Source organism: Conger conger, chromosome 17, assembly GCF_963514075.1.
Source record: "Conger conger chromosome 17, fConCon1.1, whole genome shotgun sequence".
Classification (NCBI taxonomy): Eukaryota; Metazoa; Chordata; class Actinopteri; order Anguilliformes; family Congridae; genus Conger; species Conger conger.
The window spans coordinates 22,004,429-22,028,564 of NC_083776.1; the positions used below are offsets into that span (position 1 = coordinate 22,004,429).

Consider the following 24,136-nt stretch of genomic DNA (forward strand, 5'->3'; position numbering starts at 1 on the left):
GCAATATTGTGTGAAAAGCAAGGTGGCTACTGGGGTCAATTTGCACAGCAGTATAAAGTGGTTAAAAGGTCTTTCATTGTCTCAGGAGATATGATAAGATGAGATGCCAGGTATTAGTTCAGACTGTATCATACTGTAGGAGGACATTTTGATACCACTCCATTTTTAAAGCTGAGGGACAGATTTGGTCTGTCTCAAGACATTTTTTGTACTATTTATTTCCTGGACCAATTTTTAACCCATATATTTTTTTGTACACACTCCCCTGATGCACCTAATACCAACCACTGTATTTATGCCAGTATTGAGAACTAGTATTAAGAGTATCTCATTCTCAGGATTGCATAGGTTTGTTGCAATTGATGGTTAGAACAACAATGGGCAACAATTAATTGTATTCGTATTTATTTCCTAAAATGGTACCTCATTGTGTAAGTATCCATCATTTTACTGTTTTGGTGGATTTAGCGACATTAGTGGTCACTGGTGGTCACATACTACAGTGAAATGAAACTATTTACTAGGAGCACATCTTTACAGTGCTTTATAATCCAGTAGTAAACCAAATTTAAAGACACTTTTTGGATTTGTAGATGCTTGCTCTTCTGCATTCGTCATGTAACATTCTGTTCCTGTGTCACACTTCGGGAAAATCTCTAGCTCTGTAGCTTCTTACATGCCATTAAGTTTGAATATGTGGTGCGAATGTAGTACCCAACACGAGCGGTGGAAAACCGAGGAACAATTTAAGGAATGCAAACAATAGCAATAGACCTTGTTATTTAGCAATAGGGCTCTAGAAATGGCTGATTTTGGTGTATGGGATGATGCAGTAGGTCTAGAGGCTACCTTCATAGTGAGCCTAGATCAGCGGTCTCAAACTACAGTCCTGGTCTGCTGGTTTTTGGTGTGTTTCAGCACAAGTGATGAATTAAGGTCTTTTATTGGCTAAAGAATGCACACACCTTGTTCTCAAGGCCTTAATTGGCTGCTGATTGAAAGGAAACCACAAATACCCTCCAGGACTGGAGTTTGACACCCCTGGTCTAGGTAGACTACAGGTGTTTTTCTAAAGGAGTTGTCAATTTGGTGCTTTTTCATCAATAGCTAATGGTAGTTCACTTAGACTAGAACCCGGGCATTGATTTCAAACCTTATTTTGTAGATTGGAGTAAACCTTTCTTGCATGCTGTTTATTTTGGATTCTCCTTGTAGAATGTTGAGACAGCTTTCCCTTGCCTATGCACAAATCAAACACTGAAATTAGCTTTGGCCTACACACTTTTCAAATGACTTAGCCATTCAGTCTGGTCTGGTCATTGTGCCAGCTCTGGACTAATTTCATGTTTGTATCCAGCTGCACCTGCAGGTTTCTCTCCCCAGGTACACACCTGTACGCAGTGTACGCACTGTGTTTTCCTTGGCAACCTCAAGGTTTTTGAGTTTTATTTTATCCAATAACTGAATTTGACTCAAAAAGACCCAGGTGTCTTCCTTTATTCGCAAACTCTTCTACAGCATTGCAAACAATGTCAGAATTTTAAGACACAATTTCATCACATCTGCGTATCTTGGGAAAATCCTACAGGTGCAACAATCTGTCCAAGAATATAATAATGCTGATATTACAAAGAATTTTCTCCAAAGAACCTTGGCACCGCACTGTAACCTTTCATGCAGTGGCTTGCATACATTAAAACCATCACTCTCATACGGATTCTACAGCGCTGCGCTGTGACCTTCATCAGGCGCAAAAACGTTGCCAATCTTAACTGTGCCACAGTTGAAGCTGAACCACGTTAACGTACTAAATGGGTACGTTAGTACAAAGGCTCTTGGTCAATGGCCTTGAAGAAAAATAAAAAGGAACTGTGAGTTATTAAAATTGGCAACCCACTGACACACACACGATGCCTGCAGTGTGATGATGTGCGTGCGCAGAGTGACTGACAGCTGCTCTTCATTTGACCTTTGACCCAGGTCAGATGGTGTCTCCTCAGTCCCTTCCCAGCAGCACTGAGGGGAAGGGGGATGTCAGCCGGGAGAACAGCGCTGTGGACTTCAGCAAAGTAAGACCCGCGAGGGCCCCATACACATTAATGGAATTTACTCTGAAAGCATAAACTAATTCACCCTTAAGAATTACATCCACGTGAAGGCTTTTGGTTAATATAATTTTAACATTATTCTATTATACAGTATAACAAGCTTACTGTACAGGAAGTTCACAGTCAGTTCAGTACACTTACACTCAGTCATATGTATCATATATTTAAATATGTTTATTTTAATATTTGTCAAACACCAAAGAGCAGCTACAACATTGTTGTTTTCAACAGTGGCCCATTGTTGATTAGAAAGTCACTGCAATTTGTATATTTCGAGGAACAATTCTTTTTTGATAGGGACAGGAATAGAATGGTTAGTTAATGTTCTGTAATAGTCAATGTTAGTCGAGTGCTAGTCTTACATTCTACTTCACGCATGGCTCCCTATGAAAAACTCATAAAAAACTAATATTTCACAGTCATTTCTCTGTGAAATGTGCGATGGACAAGGATGGCTGCTGGCTTATTTTTATCGCTCAGAAGAATTCAATTAATACAGTCTCCTGGGAAAAGGGAAATTAGCATGCATGATGTGCTCTCTCGCTGTGTGGCACACAGCACTTTTCACACAGAGCATATTAGGAGAAAATTAAGCCTTTCTGCTTTTTACTTTTGGGTTATCTAATCCCAAATATATGTAAATAGATATTTGAAAATTCTGGAATTATCAATTTTCTCAGATTTCTATTGTGGTAGTCATGGTAAAAAAATAATCTATTTAAAATGTATTTTATACATACAAAACAGTAAATATTGGATAAAGAAATGTTCTATTTGTGATTGAGTACTACAGAATTAAGACTGTAGTACACGGGACTGAGTTGAATTGGCAGAATGTTCTCCTGTGTCAGAGTGACTGATTGACGATTGGAACAAAGGGTCGTGGAGTCTGTTCACTGAGCTGGATCTGGACCTCATCAGAAACACCTCTGAGAAAGTGCATAGCATTCTTCCTGTTGAGCGTACACTCTGCCCTATCCATAGCTGCTATGCAGGGACAAAGTGTTCTCTTGCCCCCAGCTGCTTGGCCAAGTGTACCGTATGCTCAGATTGAATTAGGCCTCTCTCACACTGTGTATTCTTCAGGTCACCCGGAGTTTTACAGTAAAATATACAACAGAAAATTCCAGTTGACATGAATCAATCTTTTCATTGCATGATATTACAGTACGCAATAACACAATTTAGCACATAGGTGCATCTCCTGCAAAGGACCGAAAAGGCCACCATATTGGATTTCCCACCATTGGATTTCTTATTTTTTTGTAAAACACTGTAATATCTCCACGGCCTTTTCATGTACAGCTTTGGCATACAGTTTGGATTTATTTGTTCAGGAGATGCTCCTTTAAAAAAAAATAACAGAAACTTAACATGGCAGGGGTTGGCCAATGAACGTTCAGTGGGAGTGTTTTTTCTCTGGATAATTTGTATCGTTATCCCCTTGAAAACTCAAGATAGAACCAAGCTCAGTGCCATAGGAGTTCATATACTCTAGTCTATGGTTGCATTACGCATTAAAATGCTTTTTTTGTCATGAAAAGACATATTCACAATCACCATTGATCAGACTTAATTTCAGGTGACTGAAACTTGAAGCAGGATCTCATTGTCATCTCGATTCATGCTGGGCTCCTGTAGATAGACCTTCACTTCATGAAGAAGATCCCTCCAGGTGCCGAGGCCTCCAACATCCTGGTGGGTGAGCTGGAGTTCCTGGACCGGCCTGTGGTGGCGTTTGTGCGCCTCTCCCCCGCGATCCTGCTGAACGGGCTCACAGAGGTCCCCATCAGCACGAGGTGAGCCCCCCTGTCCTTAGCCCCTCCACCCACTGGGCAAACCCCCTGTCCTTAGCCCCTCCACCCACTGGGCAAACCCCCTGTCCTTAACCCCTCCACCCACTGGGCAAACCCCCTGTCCTTAACCCCTCCACCCACTGGGCAAACCCCCTGTCCTTAACCCCTCCACCCACTGGGCAAACCCCCTGTCCTTAACCCCTCCACCCACTGGGCAAACCCCCTGTCCTTAACCCCTCCACCCATTGGGCAAACCCCCTGTCCTTAACCCCTCCACCCACTGGGCAAACCCCCTGTCCTTAACCCCTCCACCCACTGGGCAAACCCGCTGTCCTTAACCCCTCCACCCACTGGGCAAACCCCCTGTCCTTAACCCCTCCACCCACTGGGCAAACCCCCTGTCCTTAACCCCTCCACCCACTGGGCAAACCCCCTGTCCTTAACCCCTCCACCCACTGGGCAAACCCCCTGTCCTTAACCCCTCCACCCACTGGGCAAACCCCCTGTCCTTAACCCCTCCACCCATTGGGCAAACCCCCTGTCCTTAACCCCTCCACCCACTGGGCAAACCCCCTGTCCTTAACCCCTCCACCCACTGGGCAAACCCCCTCCTCTGCTCAAGAGGCAGCCAGACAAGCCCAGATCCATGGAGCCAAGGATACTGATCACACCTCACTCTTGTCTGAGAGGTACAGTGGAGGTACATTTTTGTTCTTCAATGATCAGATTTGACATACATACCTTGAAAGTATGGTTATGTTCTCTTTGGGTCCACATGAGTATGTTTTCCCAGCAAAAAAGGTTCAAATGAATTATATATTGCTGGCTAGGGTATTTTATGTACCGATGTTACAAGCATTTGTACCTTTTTAGGCACTTTTCGTACTCTTATTTTTGAGAGTATAGGTTCAGAAAGCAAAAGTCCTCCTCAGTATTTTGTTCCGACCACCTGGATTTGCTAATGACCTCAATTCTTCAGCCAGGAGGTAGAACTAATTAGTTAAATCAGCCGGCTGAGCTCATGGGTGGAAGAAACACATGACCAGACTTTCTGACCCCTGGACTTTCCCTACCTGCTGTCACCCAAATTTCCCTCAACCCCCTACGCTGGATCGTTGAACTGATCCTTTGTTCTCTTCTCCTCGTCAGGTTCCTGTTCATCCTGCTAGGCCCGCCAGGGAAGGGGCCTCAGTACCATGAGATCGGGAGATCGATCGGAGCGATAATGACCGATGAGGTAGCTGCGCACCTCTCTCTCTCTCACAGCAGGTGCCACACAGCAGACACGTTCCCGGCTAGCTGAGCGTTTCTCACGAACTCTAATCGCGGAGCGACAAAGCTCATCCATTGTGCATCGGAGCCGCGGTCAACAATCACTGTCACGTATGGGAGGTTATCGCATCTGCCGGCTCTCCCAGCGCTTTCACGCTCCTTATGGAGCACTGGATTTGCATATCGTGTTTAATGCTCGTCTTTCCTAATGTAGCCAGCGGAGTGTTAACTCACTTGGGTCCCGTCCTATCCACACAGTCAGTCACAGTGTTGTGCAGGCTTAATGGAGTGCCAGGCTAATGCAGTGATGAGGCCTATGAGCAGGAGACAGTGCTCTGGTATCTTGTATATATTTTTGTTGAAATGAATTGACTGTGGCGTTTCACCTCCGAGCATGTTGGGAAAAGACGGTGATTGGTCTTCCTAGGTGTTCCACGATGTTGCTTACAAAGCCAAAGACCGGAACGATCTGGTGGCCGGCATTGACGAGTTCCTGGACCAGGTGACAGTGTTGCCACCGGGAGAATGGGACCCATCTATCAGAATAGAGCCACCAAAAAACGTACCCTCTCAGGTGAGAGGTCTGCGTGTGTGTGTGTGTGCGTGTGTGTGTGTGTGCGCGTCTCAAGTGAGCACTCCAGAATGAATCATCTGAGACAGACCAGCAGGGGGCAGTACCAGAACTCTCTATCCTTTTTTTTCCATTGCATTCCTCACAGTCACACCTGGGTCCACTGCATATTTCTTTTGGATTCGAATACTTTTCCATGCTTTACTGAGCTTGTCTGGTGTATTTGAACCTGAGAAATACTCTCAAAAAGTGCAAACCCTGCTTTTTGGTCCTATTGGCAGGCTTGGTTGCACCAGGCAAGATCAATAGAGATTGTTGGTATTTGACCCAGGTCTGCTTGTAATTTGTATTCCCCGTTTGTTTAATATTAAAATGTGTGGTCTCTCTCTGTGCGGAGAGAGAGGCAGAGATGACGGCTCGCTGCTCTTTGTGAAACAGGAGAAGCGGAAGATTGCTGCCGCGTCCAACGGCACAGCCGAAATGGGTGAGCACGGAGGACATGGGGGGCCAGAGTTAGAGCGCACAGGGAGGTGAGTGTGTGTGTGAGTGTGTGTGCGCACGCTTCTATGTATGTGTATGTGTATGCGTGTGTGTGAGTGTGCGTGTGTGTACTCTTCTGTGTATGTGTGCGTGTGTGTTTGTGCTTGTGTGTGTGCGTGTGTTTTTGTGCTTGTGTGGGTGTGTTTATGTGTGCGTGTGTGTTTGTGCTCGTGTGTGTACGATTATGTGTGTGTGTGTGCGGGCTTCTGTGTGCTCTTGTGTGTGCGTGATCCGGTGCTTCCTCCATTGTCTAAAATCCCTTCTGTCCTACTTGCCCCAGATCTGCCCGATACAGCTAACTGATTATTACTGTCAAACAGAATATATTTAGCAAGAGCATACACATCATTCTTAAACCAAATAAAATAAAAGTGTAGTCTCACACTGAAACACAAGGCCTTTATTTTATTACAGATTTTACATGGGTACAGTATCACCAAGAGTAACAGAAACCCAATGTGGTGAAACCTAATTCGGCACCTTCTTATGTCCCTCATAATGCTCTAAACCTGGTTAAAAAAGAGTGTCCTTCCTCGCCCTGCGTTGCGGGAGATTGAATCAGGCCCCAGGGCTGTTCTGGCTGAAGCAGGGGCTGATGACCGTAAGGCTCTGCTCTGAATTCCAGGTTCTTCGGAGGCCTGGTCTTGGACGTGAAGCGCAAAGTGCCGCACTACTTGTCGGACTACGCGGACGCGGTCAGCCTGCAGTGCCTGGCCTCCTTCCTCTTCCTGTACTGCGCCTGCATGTCTCCCGTCATCACTTTCGGGGGCCTGCTGGGGGAGGCCACGGACGGCCGCATAGTAAGAGCCCCGGGGGCCGGAATCGGTCGGCAGTTTTGATCAGAGTTTGATCTCTCTGCTTCCTGTTAAACGTTTTCTCTCTCTCTTGTAGAGTGCCATTGAATCCCTTTTCGGAGCCTCCATGACAGGAATTGCCTATTCCCTGTTTTCAGGCCAGCCACTCACTATTCTGGGCAGCACGGGCCCAGTGCTGGTGTTCGAGAAGATACTGTTCAAATTCTGCAAGTAAGTCTGTGTTACTGCACAGCGTAGCGTAGCACGGCATAGTAGAGCGTCGCACAGTCAAGGAACTGACCCTGTCCTGTTGTGATGCATAATTGGCAGTTTTGTCACCTAGGGTTAGGGTTGTCTCATCACTCTCTACACTCTCAGAAATAAAGGTACAGTGTCTAAAAAGGTGCAAATGCTTGTCGCTTAGACGATACCCTATAGATGCTTACAATTGTTTCCCTCGCCACCATTATATAGCATTATACTATATCTAGGTTGTTTGGGAAATGTACTCATTTGTACCCAAAGAGAACACTACTCTACTTGCAGGGTACATTTTGGAAATTTGATCCTTGAAGAACAAAAATGTACCTCCACTGTCACTTTATTTCTAAGAGTGTAGTGGGCCCTGCTGGTCATTTGGGCACCCGTGGTCTGTTTGCTAAAACTGCGCGCGAATCCACCTTCCTCTAACTCATGTCTGAGAAAAGTAGCAGCTGGTGACATAATGAGTGTTTTGAGCTTTGGATGCACGTTTAGAGCATACAGCATAAAGTGCTTTACAGCGGTGAAAAACAAATACCATAAAAATAGACACAATGCCAAAAGATAACACATTAAAACACATTAAAAGATACAATCAATAAATGTATAAAACAAATAATATTTTAAAAGACAAAATAGATAATTAAATTAGCGATACAGTCACACCTCACATTAAATTGCTCTGGTTTAACCCTGTACTGGTATAGTGATTTAACACGAACACTGACTGGTCGTGTCTTCTTAGCAATGCCGGTGTAATTCACAGACCACAACTGGACTTATCAAATCTCAATTACATATAAGAAAAATACTGAAATACTGCATTGATGAGAAGCTCTAGTGTGTGCGGGTAGGTTGAAGCGCCACTCTCGTGGATAATGTACATGAATGCCATGTCCCTGTCTGTGCTCCGGCCCCCTCCACAGAGAATATGGACTGTCCTACCTCTCGCTGAGAGCCTGCATAGGCCTGTGGACGGCTACCCTCTGCCTGGTGCTGGTGGCCACAGACGCCAGCTCGCTGGTCTGCTACATCACCCGCTTCACAGAGGAGGCCTTCGCCTCCCTCATCTGCATCATCTTCATCTACGAGGCCTTGGAGAAGCTCCTGCACCTGGGAGAACATTACCCCATCAACATGAACAACAACCTGGACAAACTCACCCAGTACACGTGAGTACACACCCATGTGAATACGACTACACCTGCAGTATTCTATTTTATGTTTAAGAACACTTTCAATATAATTGAAGTATATATGAAGTATGCTTGGTATACTATATTTTCACATCACAGGAAGCCGTCACTCAACAGGAAGTGCAAATACACAGGGCTAAAATGCGCTTCGAATCTTTAAGGGTGTATGCAATTTGATCAATCAAGGATTAATTTGCAAATATATCTAATTAGTTTATCCTGCTCACTTTAGTGAGATATGGTGAAAAAAGTAAGAGATTCCTAACATTAAGAATTTGTTTTCATCAAATGATTGGCAGTCCTTGATGTGATTAATTGGGTAGTCCAATTGAAACGCCCATCTTTTCTTGCCAAAAGCTCTGTTTTGGTCACACTTTCTAGCTTGCTTACAAGCTGGACAAGATGTTGCTGCCTCACAATGATTTTCTGCCATCCTGGCAATTCAATAAAACATTCAAGAGCGAATTGATTTTGTTTAATTTGATTACAGAATTACATAAAATAAATACAAATCAGCAGGAGAAGGTCAACCCTTTGATATTTATACACATGTTAAGAGGCCAGTGAGGACTGTGTCTGTGCCAGTAAGCCAGGTCTGCAAAACCAGTGAATCCAGCATAGCTGCTATGATAAAAACGAGGGAAATATTTGTCTTAGTCATTGAAAGGGGAAACCAGGTGAATGCACTTGTTCAGGTAAAAGCCAGGAGGAAAGAAAAACAGTGTTCAGCTCTAGCTCATTTGATCACGAAGACTTTTCTGCTTAATTGTTTAATTTGTAATTGCTTTTCATTGAATGCAAAAATCTAATTTGCTTAACCCGCACTGCTTGATCACAAAACAAAAGCAGTAAAGAAAACCTACAAGTGCTAATGAAAAGCTATAAAGAGGTATAAAACTGCTGCATAGCCTATACAATTAGAAAGCACTACAACAGCAAACACTACAAATATATATAACATACTATGGTACAGTAGCAGCTTTCTATCAAAATAATGTACCACAGATATAAAACACATTCATTCATTAATTAGATGGCACTGATACACCAAAGCATCATTCAGGTACATGATATGCTTTAAGTAGGGCATGTTAAGGTTATGTATACTAGACTACATAGAAATTAATTCAACAAAAGTGAAGTCATTTTCCTTCTCTGGCTTTGTATTGGTGGACTGCACACTGTCTTATATTTCATCATCTTCCAACACAGAATCTCATAATGTATGTCTTCCTGTTAGGCATTGCTCTTGAGTGGACTGAATTATACAGTATTCCTCTCTTCTTATTACCGGTTATATTTCTTCTGAGCATACATTCTTCAGTGCCATATTTCTAACCCCATCTGCGATGAGTCATTTGATAGCATATTCATTATAGTAATTATCTCCAGCATTGTAAATTGGCCTAGATAAGGGGGTTTGACAATTATGAAAATTGTAACAATAATAGCAGTAGTCATCATCATCATCCTTATCACCACCCTCCTCCTCCTCCTCCTCCTCCTCATCATCCTCATCATCATCACATCAGCAGCAGCATGAAGGCCTAATTCATATTAAAATTAAAAGTCATTTTGATGAATCGGATTGTCCTAATAATCCATAATTATTATAATTCACAGCAGGAGCAGGCTGATGGTATTGAAAGAAGCTGACCCAGTGGAAATGGCCTGTTTGTGTTTTGTGGTAGTGATGTGACCGTACCCCACACTCACACATTCTCTCCTCCACAGCTGTGAGTGTGTGAGACCCCCGGACCCCAGCAATGCCACTCTGGCGTACTGGAATGAGAGGAACATTACAGCCTCGCAACTCGATTGGCAGGGACTGAATGTCGAGGCAAGTGCCCTTGTTATCTTCTGTTTTATTGTTTAATAACATACAGTATATTGCATAGCTTAATAAAAAAACTATTGATATGTAATACTGTACTACAATCATTGAATGATGATGAATGATGAATGACAGCTTCACTTTGCACAAAGTTCATATGCATTCTATTTGCTTTCCTCTTCACACCCAGTCCAGTGATTGGTGTATTATAATTCAAATGGATGCACCAGTATATCCATTAGAAAATAACAACGTGTTAAACTATCAGAATCTTGTGACAGTTTGTAATGCTATTCCTCCTGTTACCCTGGTAAAAGTATGTCTAGGATCTCATCTCTTTTAAAGGGATCAATATTTCTCAATCAATAAGTCTTCAACTGACTCACACCTATTTATCCCTGATACTAGTTTGCCATCTCAGAATATTTAAAACAATTGACTATTGCCTTATTTTTTATTAGTTTTACTTACATTAGTAGAAGCAGAATTGTGATTTGCATCTCGTGATATAAAAGCTGTGTTTAAAACGATTGAACAGGAGGGGGGTTTTTTTCCAATGCGAAGACTTTGTCTTTGTATTTCCAGAGTCCAGCCATGCAGGGAGATTAAGTACACGTGTGCTGGATTATGCAGGATCAGTAATCATAACAAAAGCAAATTTCATGTATTCCACTTGCGTTTGTCTGGCCTGTTTTGTCTTTAGAGGCAAGCTGAAACAGAAGTGAGTTCAGCACTAGCTTCCGTGATATGACATATACACAAGGCCAATTACATAAATACTATTGCAGGTGGTCCTCTTTAAGATTTAAATTCCATTAATGGATATTTTTTTGATATTATTATTTTTTGGTTCACCACATGACTGAAGGCAATGATTACAACATATAGCAATGTAGAATAACTAAATAACATGATTTTATTGGCCTAAAATGATCCTAGAGGAGGCTGGTTGATTGAAGGCAGTGTGTCTGCTGTTTCAGGAGTGTATAGAGAACAGAGGGGAGTTTGTGGGCAGTGCGTGTGGCCCACACGGACCCTACATCCCTGATGTCCTCTTCTGGTCCGTCGTGCTCTTCTTCTCCACTGTCGCCATGTCCGCCTTTCTGAAAGACTTCAAAACCAGCCGCTACTTCCCAACTAAGGCATGTCATTCTTCCCGCGTATGTTTCTGTGTGTGTGTGTGTGTGTGTGTGTGTGTGTAGGGGCATGTGTATGCCTGTTCGTGTGAGTGTGAGATGTTCATCAGCTTGACAACAGAAGTGGAGTTGAGTTCTATCTGTGGTGAGCTGGTGCCCTCTAGAGGTTGCTTGTGGGCGCTGCATGAAATGGATTCTCTGCGTCATGTAATCAGTTCTGGCAGACTGGACTGAAATGTAAGTGGAAGCATGTGACAGAATGTAAAAAAAGTGTTTTAAATACTCTTTAAATACTTTCCAGGTTAGGTCCATCATCAGTGACTTTGCAGTCTTCATCACTATTTTAACCATGGTCTTGGTTGACTATGCCTTAGGAATCCAATCTCCAAAACTTCAGGTCCCCAATGTATTTAAGGTGAGCACTGGACACTTTAATATCAAACCACTTTTATGGTCTCAAGAAAACATATTGGTTCATGTAATAAGCGCTTGACCCCCTGCAGCCGACCAGAGATGACCGTGGTTGGCTGGTCAACCCCGTGGGCCCAAACCCCTGGTGGACCACCATCGTGACGTTCATTCCCGCCCTGCTGTGCACTATTCTCATATTCATGGACCAGCAGATCACGGCCGTCATCATCAACAGGAAGGAACACAAACTAAAGGTACCGGGGAACACGGCATACACTGCCATACACAGCAGACCTGGGTCAACTACGTCATTGTTTTACCGGGCTTGTCTGCTGTTTTGGAACTTATGGAGTACTCTCAGAAAGTGCAAGCCTCACCTTCTGGTCCTCTTTTTGGCTCAGTTACACCAGACAAATATCAATCCAGCACAGAAGTATTTGAATCCAAAACAGGGAGAAACATCAGCCAAATGCGTTCAAACCCTTTAACACACACCTCTGGATTATTTTGCTTGTACCCCGCAAAAAGTTAAAGTTTTTGCCTGCAGACTCACAAATTTGTTTACTAGGCTTGCTACTGTTTCAGCTTGTGGTTCCATTGTTTGGTTAGCTGGCCAGGCAGCATATGAATTTAAAACGGCACTTAAACTTGAGCACACCTTCCAGCCAATCAGAATCAAGTATTCTAGACCATGGTATGAAGCCGTTTTACATTACATTACATTACATTATTGGCATTTGGCCGACGCTTTTATCCAGAGCAACGTACAGTTGATTAGACTAAGCAGGAGACAGTCCTCCCCTGGAGCAATGCAGGGTTAAGGGCCTTGCTCAAGGGCCCAACGGCTGTGCAGATCTTGTTGTGGCTACAGTGGGATTCAAACCCCCAACCTTGCCTGTCCCAGTCATTTACCTTAACCACTACACTACAGGCCGCCCCTTTTTAACCTCCAGTCAAAAGGAACTTGGGCTGCATGTGAAAGCATGAAAATACAAGCTACGTCTGTACAAGCCACTCTGCTCAATAAGAACATTTAGTAAATACCTGGTTGTTACCATTACAGTTATAGTTGTTGGTGTGAACGGGCCCTAACGTCAGTGTGGTGTGATGACCCTGTTGGCCCACAGCGTTATCATTACTGTCTGGTTATAGTTCTGGTTATAGTTACAGTTGTTGGTGTGAACGGGCCCTAACGTCCGCGTGGCGTGATCACCCTGTTGGTCCACAGAAAGGCTGTGGGTACCACCTGGACCTGCTGGTGGTGGGGGTGATGCTCGGCGTGTGCTCCATCATGGGGCTGCCCTGGTTTGTGGCGGCCACCGTGCTCTCCATCTCCCACGTCAACAGCCTGAAGCTGGAGTCGGAGTGCTCCGCCCCCGGGGAGCAGCCCAAGTTCCTGGGCATCCGGGAGCAGCGCTTCACCGGGCTGATGATCTTCCTGCTCATGGGCTGCTCCGTCTTCATGACCTCTGTGCTCAAGGTCAGAGACTCCCCTGTTGAAGCTTGTCGTGAAGCTGTTAGGCTTTAATGGAGACTCGCAACGCACACTGCTAGTGCTAGAGTGTCTGCGGAACATGTTAGATCAGCTCTGTGATCATACCAGTTGCCTTTCTATTTACAGTATACAGTATACATACTGTTTAATCACTACAGTATGTGACTGCAACACCTATCAGCCGTTTTATTTGATGAGCACTACATAGAGAATGTAGTGCTGGTCAAACACTATGATAGTGTACATAGACTCCTTAGAATCAATTTAACCTTTTCCTGTCAAATAATAGTTTCATTCACCTGCTGATAGGCTCTATTCATGACCAGTTGAAATGTTCTGCTGTGCCACGTATGCAGTAATCACCAGTGTTGTGGAGAGCTTTAGTGTGGGTGAGTTCATAATGACTGTGTGTCTGAACCACATCCTGTTTTCACAGTTTATACCCATGCCTGTGCTGTATGGAGTTTTCCTCTACATGGGTGCATCATCCCTGAGGGGTATACAGGTAGGAGCTGTCTCTGATATCTAAACAGGATTTAATCAGTTTGACATCATTTTTTCTATTATATTCAATACTCTACAATAGTAATTGTGCTAGCATAGAAGTATCATATCGAGTTAAAGGGTTATTTGTGTAGGGGTTTTCACTTTTCACTCATATGATAGAGGGTTCCATAAATAACTAAAAAGGGTTCCCCTATGGAATCAGGCCAATAAACCCTTTCAGAACCCTTTTTTCAAAGAGTGTGTTCTCACTGATTTTGGCCTGTGTCGCTCCAGTTCTTTGACCGTGTGAAGCTTTTCGGCATGCCAGCCAAACACCAGCCCGACTTCATCTACCTTCGTCACGTGCCCCTGAGGAAGGTGCACCTCTTCACCATCATCCAGCTCAGCTGCCTGGTCCTGCTGTGGGTCATCAAGACCTCACGTGCGGCCATCGTGTTCCCCATGATGGTGCGTCTCCACCCCATCCCTGCACAATTACAGTGCACTTTTAGAGGGCCCCTTTAGTCACAGCCCTTGGGATCACCCCCCATACAATGCCCCTGCCAAAGACAGTTGGGTTTATGTGTCATTTTTATGATCAGACATTTTTGCCATCACCTTATTAGCCCTACATTTCTTTTTTAAGGAATACTGTACATTTAAAAATGTATCGCCGTGAATGTAAGGCTGATTGACTTGATGGGACCAACAATTGTATGCAAGAGTACATAAATTACACGGTTCATTGTTATTTACAGTTATCTATCACACCAGATTTTCTCTTGCTAGCTTCTGCCATAGTGTCAGTAGAAAGTAACGTTTGACATGTAAGTAAATGCTGTGCTATGCAAGAACTGGCTGTTTTGACTGCGGTTCTGATTCAGGTGCTGGCTCTGGTGTTCATCCGGAAGCTTCTGGATTTCTTCTTCACAAAGAGAGAGCTGAGCTGGCTGGATGACCTCATGCCAGAGAGCAAGAAGAAGAAACTAGAGGATGCTGAGCAAGAGGTGCTCCACTGCATCTGATGTTGTCCACAGAGTACCTGCACTAATCTGCTTTGTAGAACTTTATTATAATGGCATTTTTTTATGCATAGCACAGACCATTGTTTATGTAGTGAGGTTTATAACACCAAGCCTTTATAACTGAGGAAGACTGTGTACGCTCAAGGGATGATTTCTAAGTAATCAAGTGCCTGCTTGTATACGTGTGTCAGCAGTCAGTTATTCTACCCTACTATATGATAAAGATGTTTTGATTAAGAGTTAATTTCCACATATCAGAGAGCTTGCTGGTGCATATAGATTTCTCTCCATGCTGCATGTAATAGAGTGCCTTTTAAACATTCTTTGTGGATTATTTTCCTTGGCATAACAGGTTACAAAAACATTTTAGAATTTCTGATGTGATAACTAAAGACAAGAGACATGCATATTGTACATCAGTGTAAAGCACTTGAATTTATAGTGATTGAATTATGCTAATCGTGTTCAGTCATTCAGTCTGATGGTGATGTGTTTGCCTTTAGGAGGAACAGAGTATCCTGGCAGAAGAGGAGGGGATTGTGCAGGTGCCATTGGAAGGTCATAAGTAAGTCCAGAAAGCGTGGAGATTCAGTGAACAACCAATGAGGGCCTGGACAGTCAACTATATGACCATCATAAGCTCTTCTCTGTTAGGGATGCCACTATAGGTCAATGTTAATATAGAATGAAGCTAACATTTCAGAAGGAGGAATTTAACATGAAAATTATATTTTTTTTCAGGAATGACCCATCCACGGTGAACATCTCTGATGAAATGTCCAAAACGTCTTTTGGAAATGTCTGGAAGTCCCTCAGCACAGACAGCTCCAAGAAGGAGCAAAGCTCTAAAAGGTTTTTAAGTTATATATTTTACTTTACGAAAGTAACATGTTAAATGTAAATATTTCCATGTTAATTATACCAGTGCTTCAAGAATTCAATCATATACATTACTTGTAGAATCAATCAAAATATAGTCTTTGGGAAAATATCGTGGCATTACCATACATTCTTAAGCTGCATTCATTCCTGTTTATATTCCCTTCATTTTAAAGTGACAATCAATATTTGCTCACTGATGTCTTATCTTTTGGGTCATCACCAAAATCCCTTCACAGTGGGCCAAATGCTTATCTAATATCATGTATAAACATTAAATTGTAGTTTGGTAGACCGGTTTACAAAAAATGCTTACTCCACTGTCTTGAGCAGAAGCTGCACTTGTGCACCTTCTGAATATCACTGTTCAGACACTATAAAAGGCTTACAAAACCAAACACAGGCCAGAGTAGGGCCCACATAAGACCCTAGACTAGATCCTATACAAACTTAATAAAACATAAAATTAGGTGTGTCTTTCAGATAAAAACTGACCTGACCAAAAAGTGGACAAGAGAAAAGTAAAATTGTAAAGTAAAAACTTGTTCATACACAATTCAAAAACAGCTAAAACAAATAGGCGAGTGCCACAGAAGTCTGTACAAAAGGTAGGGTCATGCCACAGAAGTCTATACAAAAGGTAGGGTCGTGCCACAGAAGCCATGCTTGAAGTAGCCTTCTGTCTTCAGCTCCAGCTTGTATGAGGCAGCAGGCAGGTGGAGGCAGTCAGGTAATCAGCCGCTCATTAGGGAGGAGCACACAGAGAGACCACGGGCTCACCAGCACGCAGCGCATTTATACAACTCTGAACACTGTTCAGCATGTCAGTGAAGTGATTATTTCATACATTTATGCAAAATGCGTTCTTGGTAAAAATAATGAAGCAAAACAACAAAGTAAAATAAGGACAAGAAAATCAAGTAAAATTGAGTAACAGCTTTTCAGTGGCATTTTCTCTTTGTGCGCTGATGAACCAAAATAAACCTCTACCACAACCCTGCTCTCTGAAATCGATCTCCCAGTTAGGGTTCTGTACTGTGGAGAGCACACTTTAAGCACTGGGGCTAATTAGTTAACACAACCCAGGTGCGTGTGCCCTCTCCACCAGTAATAATCTGGTTCTCCACCAGACCGAATGTCTCCCACTGAAATCTTTAATGGGAACAGAATCTATTTCAGTACATGTACATGCCAGTACAGTGTTATGAATAAGCAAGTTATTAGCCTGCATGTCCATATAACATAACATTTCATTGAATAAAAAAACATATGATCCCATCCTTATCAAACCGGGTTTACCCACGTTCATTAAGAACGGTCAGCAGCTTCACTCTTCAAACTTTCTTACTTTTAGTTTTTCCTAATTCTGCTTTATTTCTATTTATCATATTAAGAGATACATAGGCCTAGATATTGTATTTTTCCCAGCAGGTAAAGTAGTGCATTGTTTGACTAAAGTTTTCATTCCATTTCTATAAGCTCACTTTCCTAACCTCTTAGAAGCTGATTTCCTAAAGGTAAGACCCTGCTCCCTGTTCCCCTTTGCTTGCTCATGTTGCCTCGGCTTTGTGTCCTAGCCACACTTTTCCAACAATGTATTTTTTATTTTATTTTATTTCATTCTTGTGGTGCATGATTGAAATATGATTCTGACTTTCTTTTTGGTTGCGATTACCATTACAGCTTTGAGTGACTGCAGGTGTTAGGCGGAAGCATACAGGCAGCACACACACTTTTACTGGCGTTACCAGTAAAGTACTGTAGTCACTATGGAGAAAGCTGCTTATCAGGCAGTGGTGAACAGCACTGGAGCCATGTCTTTAGCTGTTAAAGAAGGGCAAAGTCTGTTACTCTCATCTTCCGGGTGTGTTAGCCACTTCCTGTGAGGTGGCAGGGAAGGACTAAAGGCCCATCCACACCAAGAACTATAAACTAATGTAATTAAAAAACATTTTTATAGTGTATACACTGTGTGGTTTTTGCCACTTTTTAATATGCGAATTGCAGTATAATTATTATATATATATAATTATCAGCAAAAATCGGCTGTGGATCTCTCAGTGGGACATGCCCACCAACAGATTTAGTGAATTTTGGTCTTCAATAGAACACTGGCAGTGTTAGATATTTTGGGCTGAAATTGTGCAATGTGACAGCTGCTAAGACCACAGACAGAGGACGTGTAATGAACACTCGTAGGAGCATTGCATTACAGTACATGACTGTAAACGATACACGTTGCGCTCGTAACCACAAAAAACACATTGTTTTAACATTAATTAATTCAGTCTCTATTTCAAGGGTCACCTTTGATATTAAAATACTACTTGCATGTAGATAAAGTAGCCTAGGCTAATTAAGTTAAAATGGCATCCCTTTTGCTTCCGCTCTCAAGCCATTTCGCATCCCAAGTAAATAGCCAAAGTTGAGACACCCGCATTAACAATGTAGCTAATATCCAAAAGGAAAGCAAGAAAATAAACACGTTTCAAATGACTTCAAATGACTTTTTCAGGGCAAAAAACAGCACGATATGGCTTTTTGCTCCACTATCCTCAAATTCTGAGTGTGGATGTCAGATGACGAAGCCACTGTAATCGTAGGATGGAATCGTCATTACAGAATTCTTGGATCTTATCGCAGAGTGTGACAGCAATGAAAGATGTGATATTGTCAGGGCTACTTCGCACAGTGTGACGTGTAACAATCCTAAAGGACGGCTGATATTGCACAGTGTGCAGCCAGCATAACTGGATGGCGGAGTCCACTCCACAACTAATACGACAACAACAAACAATATCGTTGGGAGTATTTTCAGACAGTCAATCAAAATCCAATCCGATTTTACAGGCCGTCACGTTAAGAATGGCAGATGGCATAGCCGAGAGGATATTTACAGAATGTTATCGTTCTTCAGTGTGGATGCTCACATGGTTGTGATTATGGTTATAGTTATGTATAGTTTAATACACATTCAGGAAGTTCAGCAGTGAGAGGCATACCCAGGTGGGCGTGGCTCTGTGCTGACATCAGCAGGAGTGTCACAGACCAGAGCGGTTTCTGCATGGCAGTGCTGCTTGTAGCATGCGGTCTGCTCTTTGCCTCAGTGACATCACTACAGGGCAGTTCAACACACTAGCTTTAAATTGAATTCGGCATCCGGGTGTGACACCTCTGGGAGGGAGATGCGGCACTTTCGGGATTGAACCATAGTTTGCCGCCACAGCAACACAAAAACAACCCCTCATGGGCAAAAATAACAAACTAACACAAGAACGTAAAACAAAGACAAGAGAAAGCAAAACCAAGCGAAAGCTTTTCAGCTCGCCGCTCAGAGCGTGCCAGATTGTCCAGTGTTCTCTTTCCTGAGCACTGACAACAAACTAAAACTGCAGCAGAAACCTGGCTCTGTCAGTGTGTGTGCTCCCAGTCTCAGCCCCATACTCTGGAGAGGAGCACACATTTAAGCACAGGGGCTGATTAGTTAACGCAACCCAGGTGCGTGTGCCCTCTCCACCAGTAGGCGTGGCCGAGAGAATCCGATTCTCCACCGGACCGAATTCTCTATTGCCCCCCGTTATCAGAACTGTCCTGTCGTTGATGTTGTTCGACAGCTGAAATGCACTCTGTATCCCGGCGTACGTCTCAAAGGCATGACTCAAATATAAGACTGCTTTCCTTTATGGTGCTTTCACTCAACTGTGCATGTTCTCAATGAAATCTTTTGAATCCAATGAATCCATTGAATCCATCCTCCTAGTTGAAATGCAATTGATATTCGTCGACAGAGTTGGAAAGTTCTGGATACAGAAAGTAAAAGTCCTGCCATGTGTTTGCCAACTGACTTGACTAACTAGTCCTAGCTCCTGGCTGAATAATTGTGATAATTAGAAAATCCAGGTGATTGGAACAAAATACTGGGGAGGACTTTTACTTTCTGAACCTGGGTGTTACACTTCTGCTCATATATGCTTGAGGGCTGCAGCAGATACTGAGCAGTTGAGTGATAGTGTTGTACAGAGCATCTGGAAGAGACCAGACGCAAGCTTCATTGAGTAACAGCCAATCACACCTTCTTTTTTCATAGCAATTCCAAGAAGGCCAAAAGGAAAAAGAGGACGAATCAGGAGAATGACTTGGACCGGGAGACGAGTCTGTGATGTTTCCTTCGTCACTGTGCTTTTTAAACAATTGCATTTTGTGTGCCACAGTATCCAATTGGGTAGACCACCTCTGTGTGTTTTGTCCTGTAGTCCTTGTACTTTGTGTGAACTGTTTTTGATGCAACTGAATCTGTGCTTCTTTAAGAGGCAAACATGTAACCATTAAGATAAGTTTTCTTTCTTGTGTGTGTGAACTTACAGTTATACCAGCAAATACAATTACAATCCCTCAAACTAGAGCACCACACATATGTGCCAGTTTAGTGCTCCTTTCCTTCTGAGAAAATGTATGAAGTGTAATTTATTTTGGTGTGAATTAATTTATTCTTAAGATGAATCTGGGCAGAATCCCTTCTTTAGGTGAACACACCTGACCCAACATATGTTGTCTCTGAAATGCTGTGGCCAAGCAATGGAGAGTCAGCAGTGTTTTGGGCTTGATATAGATCATTGCAAAGTAGAAGAGGGCTGATAAAATTATAAACCAGTTGCCACCCAAGAGAAGGCTGTGTCACAGAGGAATCATTAGATTACATTTCTGCTCCGAGTGAGTGTATTGTCCAGAGACTATTTTCTTTGGCATGAATCCTGTGGAATAGCCTATAAACGCCAATGAGTCTTCATCATTTGCCACTGTAGGTTTCATGATCAATATTAATGTTTTTTCATGTCCTAAATATGATGTGCGATTCATAAATCGTTGTTTGTGGTTTTATTCGTTTTTTTTATGTGGTTTTTATTCTTTATTTTGTTTGTGGTTTTATTCTACCAGTGAATGCACCGCGGGGTTCCACAAGTAAATACAGTATCAATTATTATCATCTCTACTGGATATATGTAAGCTAAACAGGAAGATGGGATCATGACCGAATGGATGCAATAGAATATAAAATTTTCATATCTTTATTTATATAGATCTTTTGGTAGTTGCAATTGTTTTTTAAATATTTTTTTATATGCATGCTGTGTGGTTGTGTTTCTCAGCACCCTGTGCCATTGCCACATGTTGTAATAGGTGTATGTGTCCCATATGTACACAGTATGAAGCAGTGATAGCCACAATTAAAATAAATGTCGTAGGAAATGTAATGTTCCCCATTCTAAACTTCCATTTCAAAACATGCTAGGCAACATATTTTGTATTGCCTTGCAAAAACACACACAAAATGAAATACTGTTCCTGATTAGTATGAGGAGCAAGTTGTATGTTGTGAGACTATGTATTTTTAAATGTTTTGTAGATATTTTTTCCAAAATATAAGGGACCGCTACCATTTGGAAATGATATTGTTAAAAAACATGATTACATTTGAAAACCCGAAGAACTAACTCATAATAAATATGACAACAAATGAAATACTTTACAGATGCCAACTTTATGCATGAATTTATAATATTATGAACCTGTTATTTCAAATTAAGATCTGTATATAGAATATGAAATATTCTATGACGGATGATGATTGTATTATTTTGTATTTATATGAGTCATACGTTATTTGAATTTTTACTTTAATTTACTTTCATTTAATTATTTAAAAAGGCACATTGTCGTGTATTATCACTATGTTTACACGTTATGTTTGTACACAATTCACGTATGATGGTGTTGAAAGGTATTGTGTGAAACACTGAACTGTACATGCAGGCCAGTACACAAGGAAGAGTTGTTTTGGTTTTATTGTACATAAATCTGAATTTACAAAGATTTTTTTTCCATCAAAAAGGTCTGCATATACCTTGTAATTGTTGGGGCTTAACATGATCGGATTCTTTAAAGCTGTTGTTTAGATTAGAGCTGTGATGTGCGTAATCATGAGGATGTGACCTGCCACCGACTTGCTTTCCACCCCCGCAGCCTTGGTCTTTCACTGCATTGAAAACGATTCCGCATGTAACTGATAAGCAGTTAAACTCGTAACAATACGTGTTTTGAAGTTTCATGTTTTAGCGTAATATCAAATTGAGGATTTTTACTCAAAAGAATGTGACTTTTGCTTCAGAAGTGACAGTGACTGAATCCGCTGATATGACATGCTCAGATATTTTCAATAAGTGTACAGTCTAGATGAAGATGTTGACTGTGACCTCACAGGATTCTTGGTAATTTAGAGACAATACAGATGGCAATAGTACATTTTCCCTAAAAGGGCAAAGTACATTTATTTTATTTAAAGAACAAAACATTATTTTATTGTACAGTCAATATTATTTTGTTTGCATATGAAATGTACAGTAAGTGTAATTCCTAGAATGTTACCCATGTAACCTCTTGTTTCATTTATACAAGGAACAGGACATGATTAACTGGAAAGTAGAGTTTGTCATGGTTCAAATTTTATCTTTGTACTGTCTTGTGTTTCTGATTTGTAGAATTATCGTTATAAAATAATGTTAAAGGATACATTCAGTCAAAGCTCACAGTCCTTAAATGAACCATTATTTATGGCAGTACAACTTCTTGTCAGAACCTACACGTTTCTGCCTTAAATGTGCAATTTTATGGACTTGAGATTGACCTTTGATCAGATTTCAATATGAATTCACCTTTGTTAAAATGTAATTTATTACAAAAGTGTTTATGTGAAAACCAATAAATTTATTTAAACACTCTTTTCAATTAGCCTCTCCAACATACATGAACTATCAGTGTTGATCATTCAAAATGTGTTTGTGCATCAGTTTAAATGAAAATGACTTCAACAGCTTATTCAATATTTGCCATGTTTCTAGAGACTGGGCATATGAACAGATATGTTTTATAGTGTCCATTGACAATTTAAAAAATGAAAATACCTTGAGGCATAGCATTGCCGCTCATGCTGTTTGGAGTAAAAACTGAAGTAATATTTCAATAAAAGCCAGAAAGACAATCTAAATGTGTAATGACACATTTCAGGCTAGTGGAGTCACTGTTTTGAAATGCAAATTTATACTTTATTCAGTATTTATGGGGGGTTCATTGAAACACAATATTTGCGATGTATTATACTTTATATTAGTAAGCACTGATTTATATGATCTTTTTCATTGTTTGAAGAGGTATTCCATAATTATATTTTAATTATGGCCTGGATATTCATGGATTTTCCCCCTAAAATTGCATTTCTATTACTTTATTACTAGACAACCATGAAAAATAAACACGGCCAATAGTGATTTAGTGCTGAAACTCAATGACATATCATCAATACTGAACAAATGATGCCAGATTACTGCATAAAGATGATGCATGTGAACTATTTTTAAAGAAGATATCCTAGATATCCTAAAAGTTGTGTCTAATACACCGGATGATCAGTGGAACTGTGGGAAATGTTTTATGAAAGAAACATGAGCGCATACTGTTCAAACATGCAGTAGTGACTAGCTAGCAGGGACCTACGTATTTCGGGAAAACTGTGTCTTGAAAATGAAAAAAAATCAAAATAAATGTTCGGTATTTTGCAGTTAGCCTAAGAGCATCAAATGCGAATGGTTGTGCGGAAAATTGCCAGAATACAACCCTAGACATTTGGACTATAAATAATTTATTAGCAAGTAAATATGGCCGTTTTAAATGGACAGATGGTTTGACGTGCCTACTGACAGCTCAGAGAGGAAAGGCGTCCCTGAGCGTGACATTTTCCCACTCATGTGAATAGTTTTATTCCTGATGTTAGGACCAGAGATGCTCCGTCTGATCAGCGATCCTTGATTGTGTGGACTGATTGGCACATTTCCTCATTTTTCCTGCCTCTTCTCCTTATCAGCAGAGCACTGGGAAAACTTGTGACAAAGTGACATTAGCAGACATGATGCCTAATTCCCATTAGAATTCCAAGGTGTATTGAACCCCTTGGCAATATTATCTTGTGAAAAACTGATTTGAGAAAACCCTTTGTGAACACATTCAAATTGATGAATTTATGGATATAGAAAAAATATATATTTCTCTGACATGAAAAAGTGTTTATTTTTTTTGCAGAGCAGAACACCATTAAAGCATGACCTTGCATTTGATACAACAACAGTGAAATCTGGATACATTTATATTGTAGGCTTCCAGTCAATCTGGCATAATAACCTGAGTCTTCTAGGCATTCATGGTTTTTCAATTTACATGTATGAAAATAGAGTTTGTAAATAGAAAAACAATCTAAAAGCGAAAAAAGTGCAATTTTGCATTT

General features: G+C 41.5%; 1 protein-coding gene across 3 annotated transcripts in view; it reads left to right on the plus strand.

Annotated features, from left to right (window-relative positions):
- LOC133117040 (sodium-driven chloride bicarbonate exchanger-like) overlaps positions 1-22,582 on the plus strand; it is a 49,999-nt gene extending 27,417 nt beyond the window's left edge. For 2 of the 3 annotated variants that reach the window (XM_061227117.1, XM_061227119.1), the window contains 20 exons: positions 1,981-2,069; positions 3,750-3,907; positions 5,054-5,141; positions 5,604-5,750; positions 6,186-6,277; positions 6,913-7,087; positions 7,179-7,312; positions 8,269-8,514; positions 10,273-10,378; positions 11,353-11,514; positions 11,810-11,923; positions 12,012-12,173; positions 13,148-13,399; positions 13,851-13,919; positions 14,195-14,368; positions 14,785-14,907; positions 15,429-15,490; positions 15,667-15,777; positions 17,284-17,321; positions 19,892-22,582. In XM_061227117.1, the coding sequence (XP_061083101.1) occupies positions 1,981-2,069; positions 3,750-3,907; positions 5,054-5,141; positions 5,604-5,750; positions 6,186-6,277; positions 6,913-7,087; positions 7,179-7,312; positions 8,269-8,514; positions 10,273-10,378; positions 11,353-11,514; positions 11,810-11,923; positions 12,012-12,173; positions 13,148-13,399; positions 13,851-13,919; positions 14,195-14,368; positions 14,785-14,907; positions 15,429-15,490; positions 15,667-15,777; positions 17,284-17,296 (2,477 nt within the window). In that variant the 3' untranslated portion in view covers positions 17,297-17,321; positions 19,892-22,582. The remainder of the gene's footprint in view (positions 1-1,980; positions 2,070-3,749; positions 3,908-5,053; positions 5,142-5,603; positions 5,751-6,185; positions 6,278-6,912; positions 7,088-7,178; positions 7,313-8,268; positions 8,515-10,272; positions 10,379-11,352; positions 11,515-11,809; positions 11,924-12,011; positions 12,174-13,147; positions 13,400-13,850; positions 13,920-14,194; positions 14,369-14,784; positions 14,908-15,428; positions 15,491-15,666; positions 15,778-17,283; positions 17,322-19,891) is intronic. The other variant, XM_061227118.1, reaches the window with a different exon arrangement.
- Positions 22,583-24,136: the final 1,554 nt, after the last annotated feature.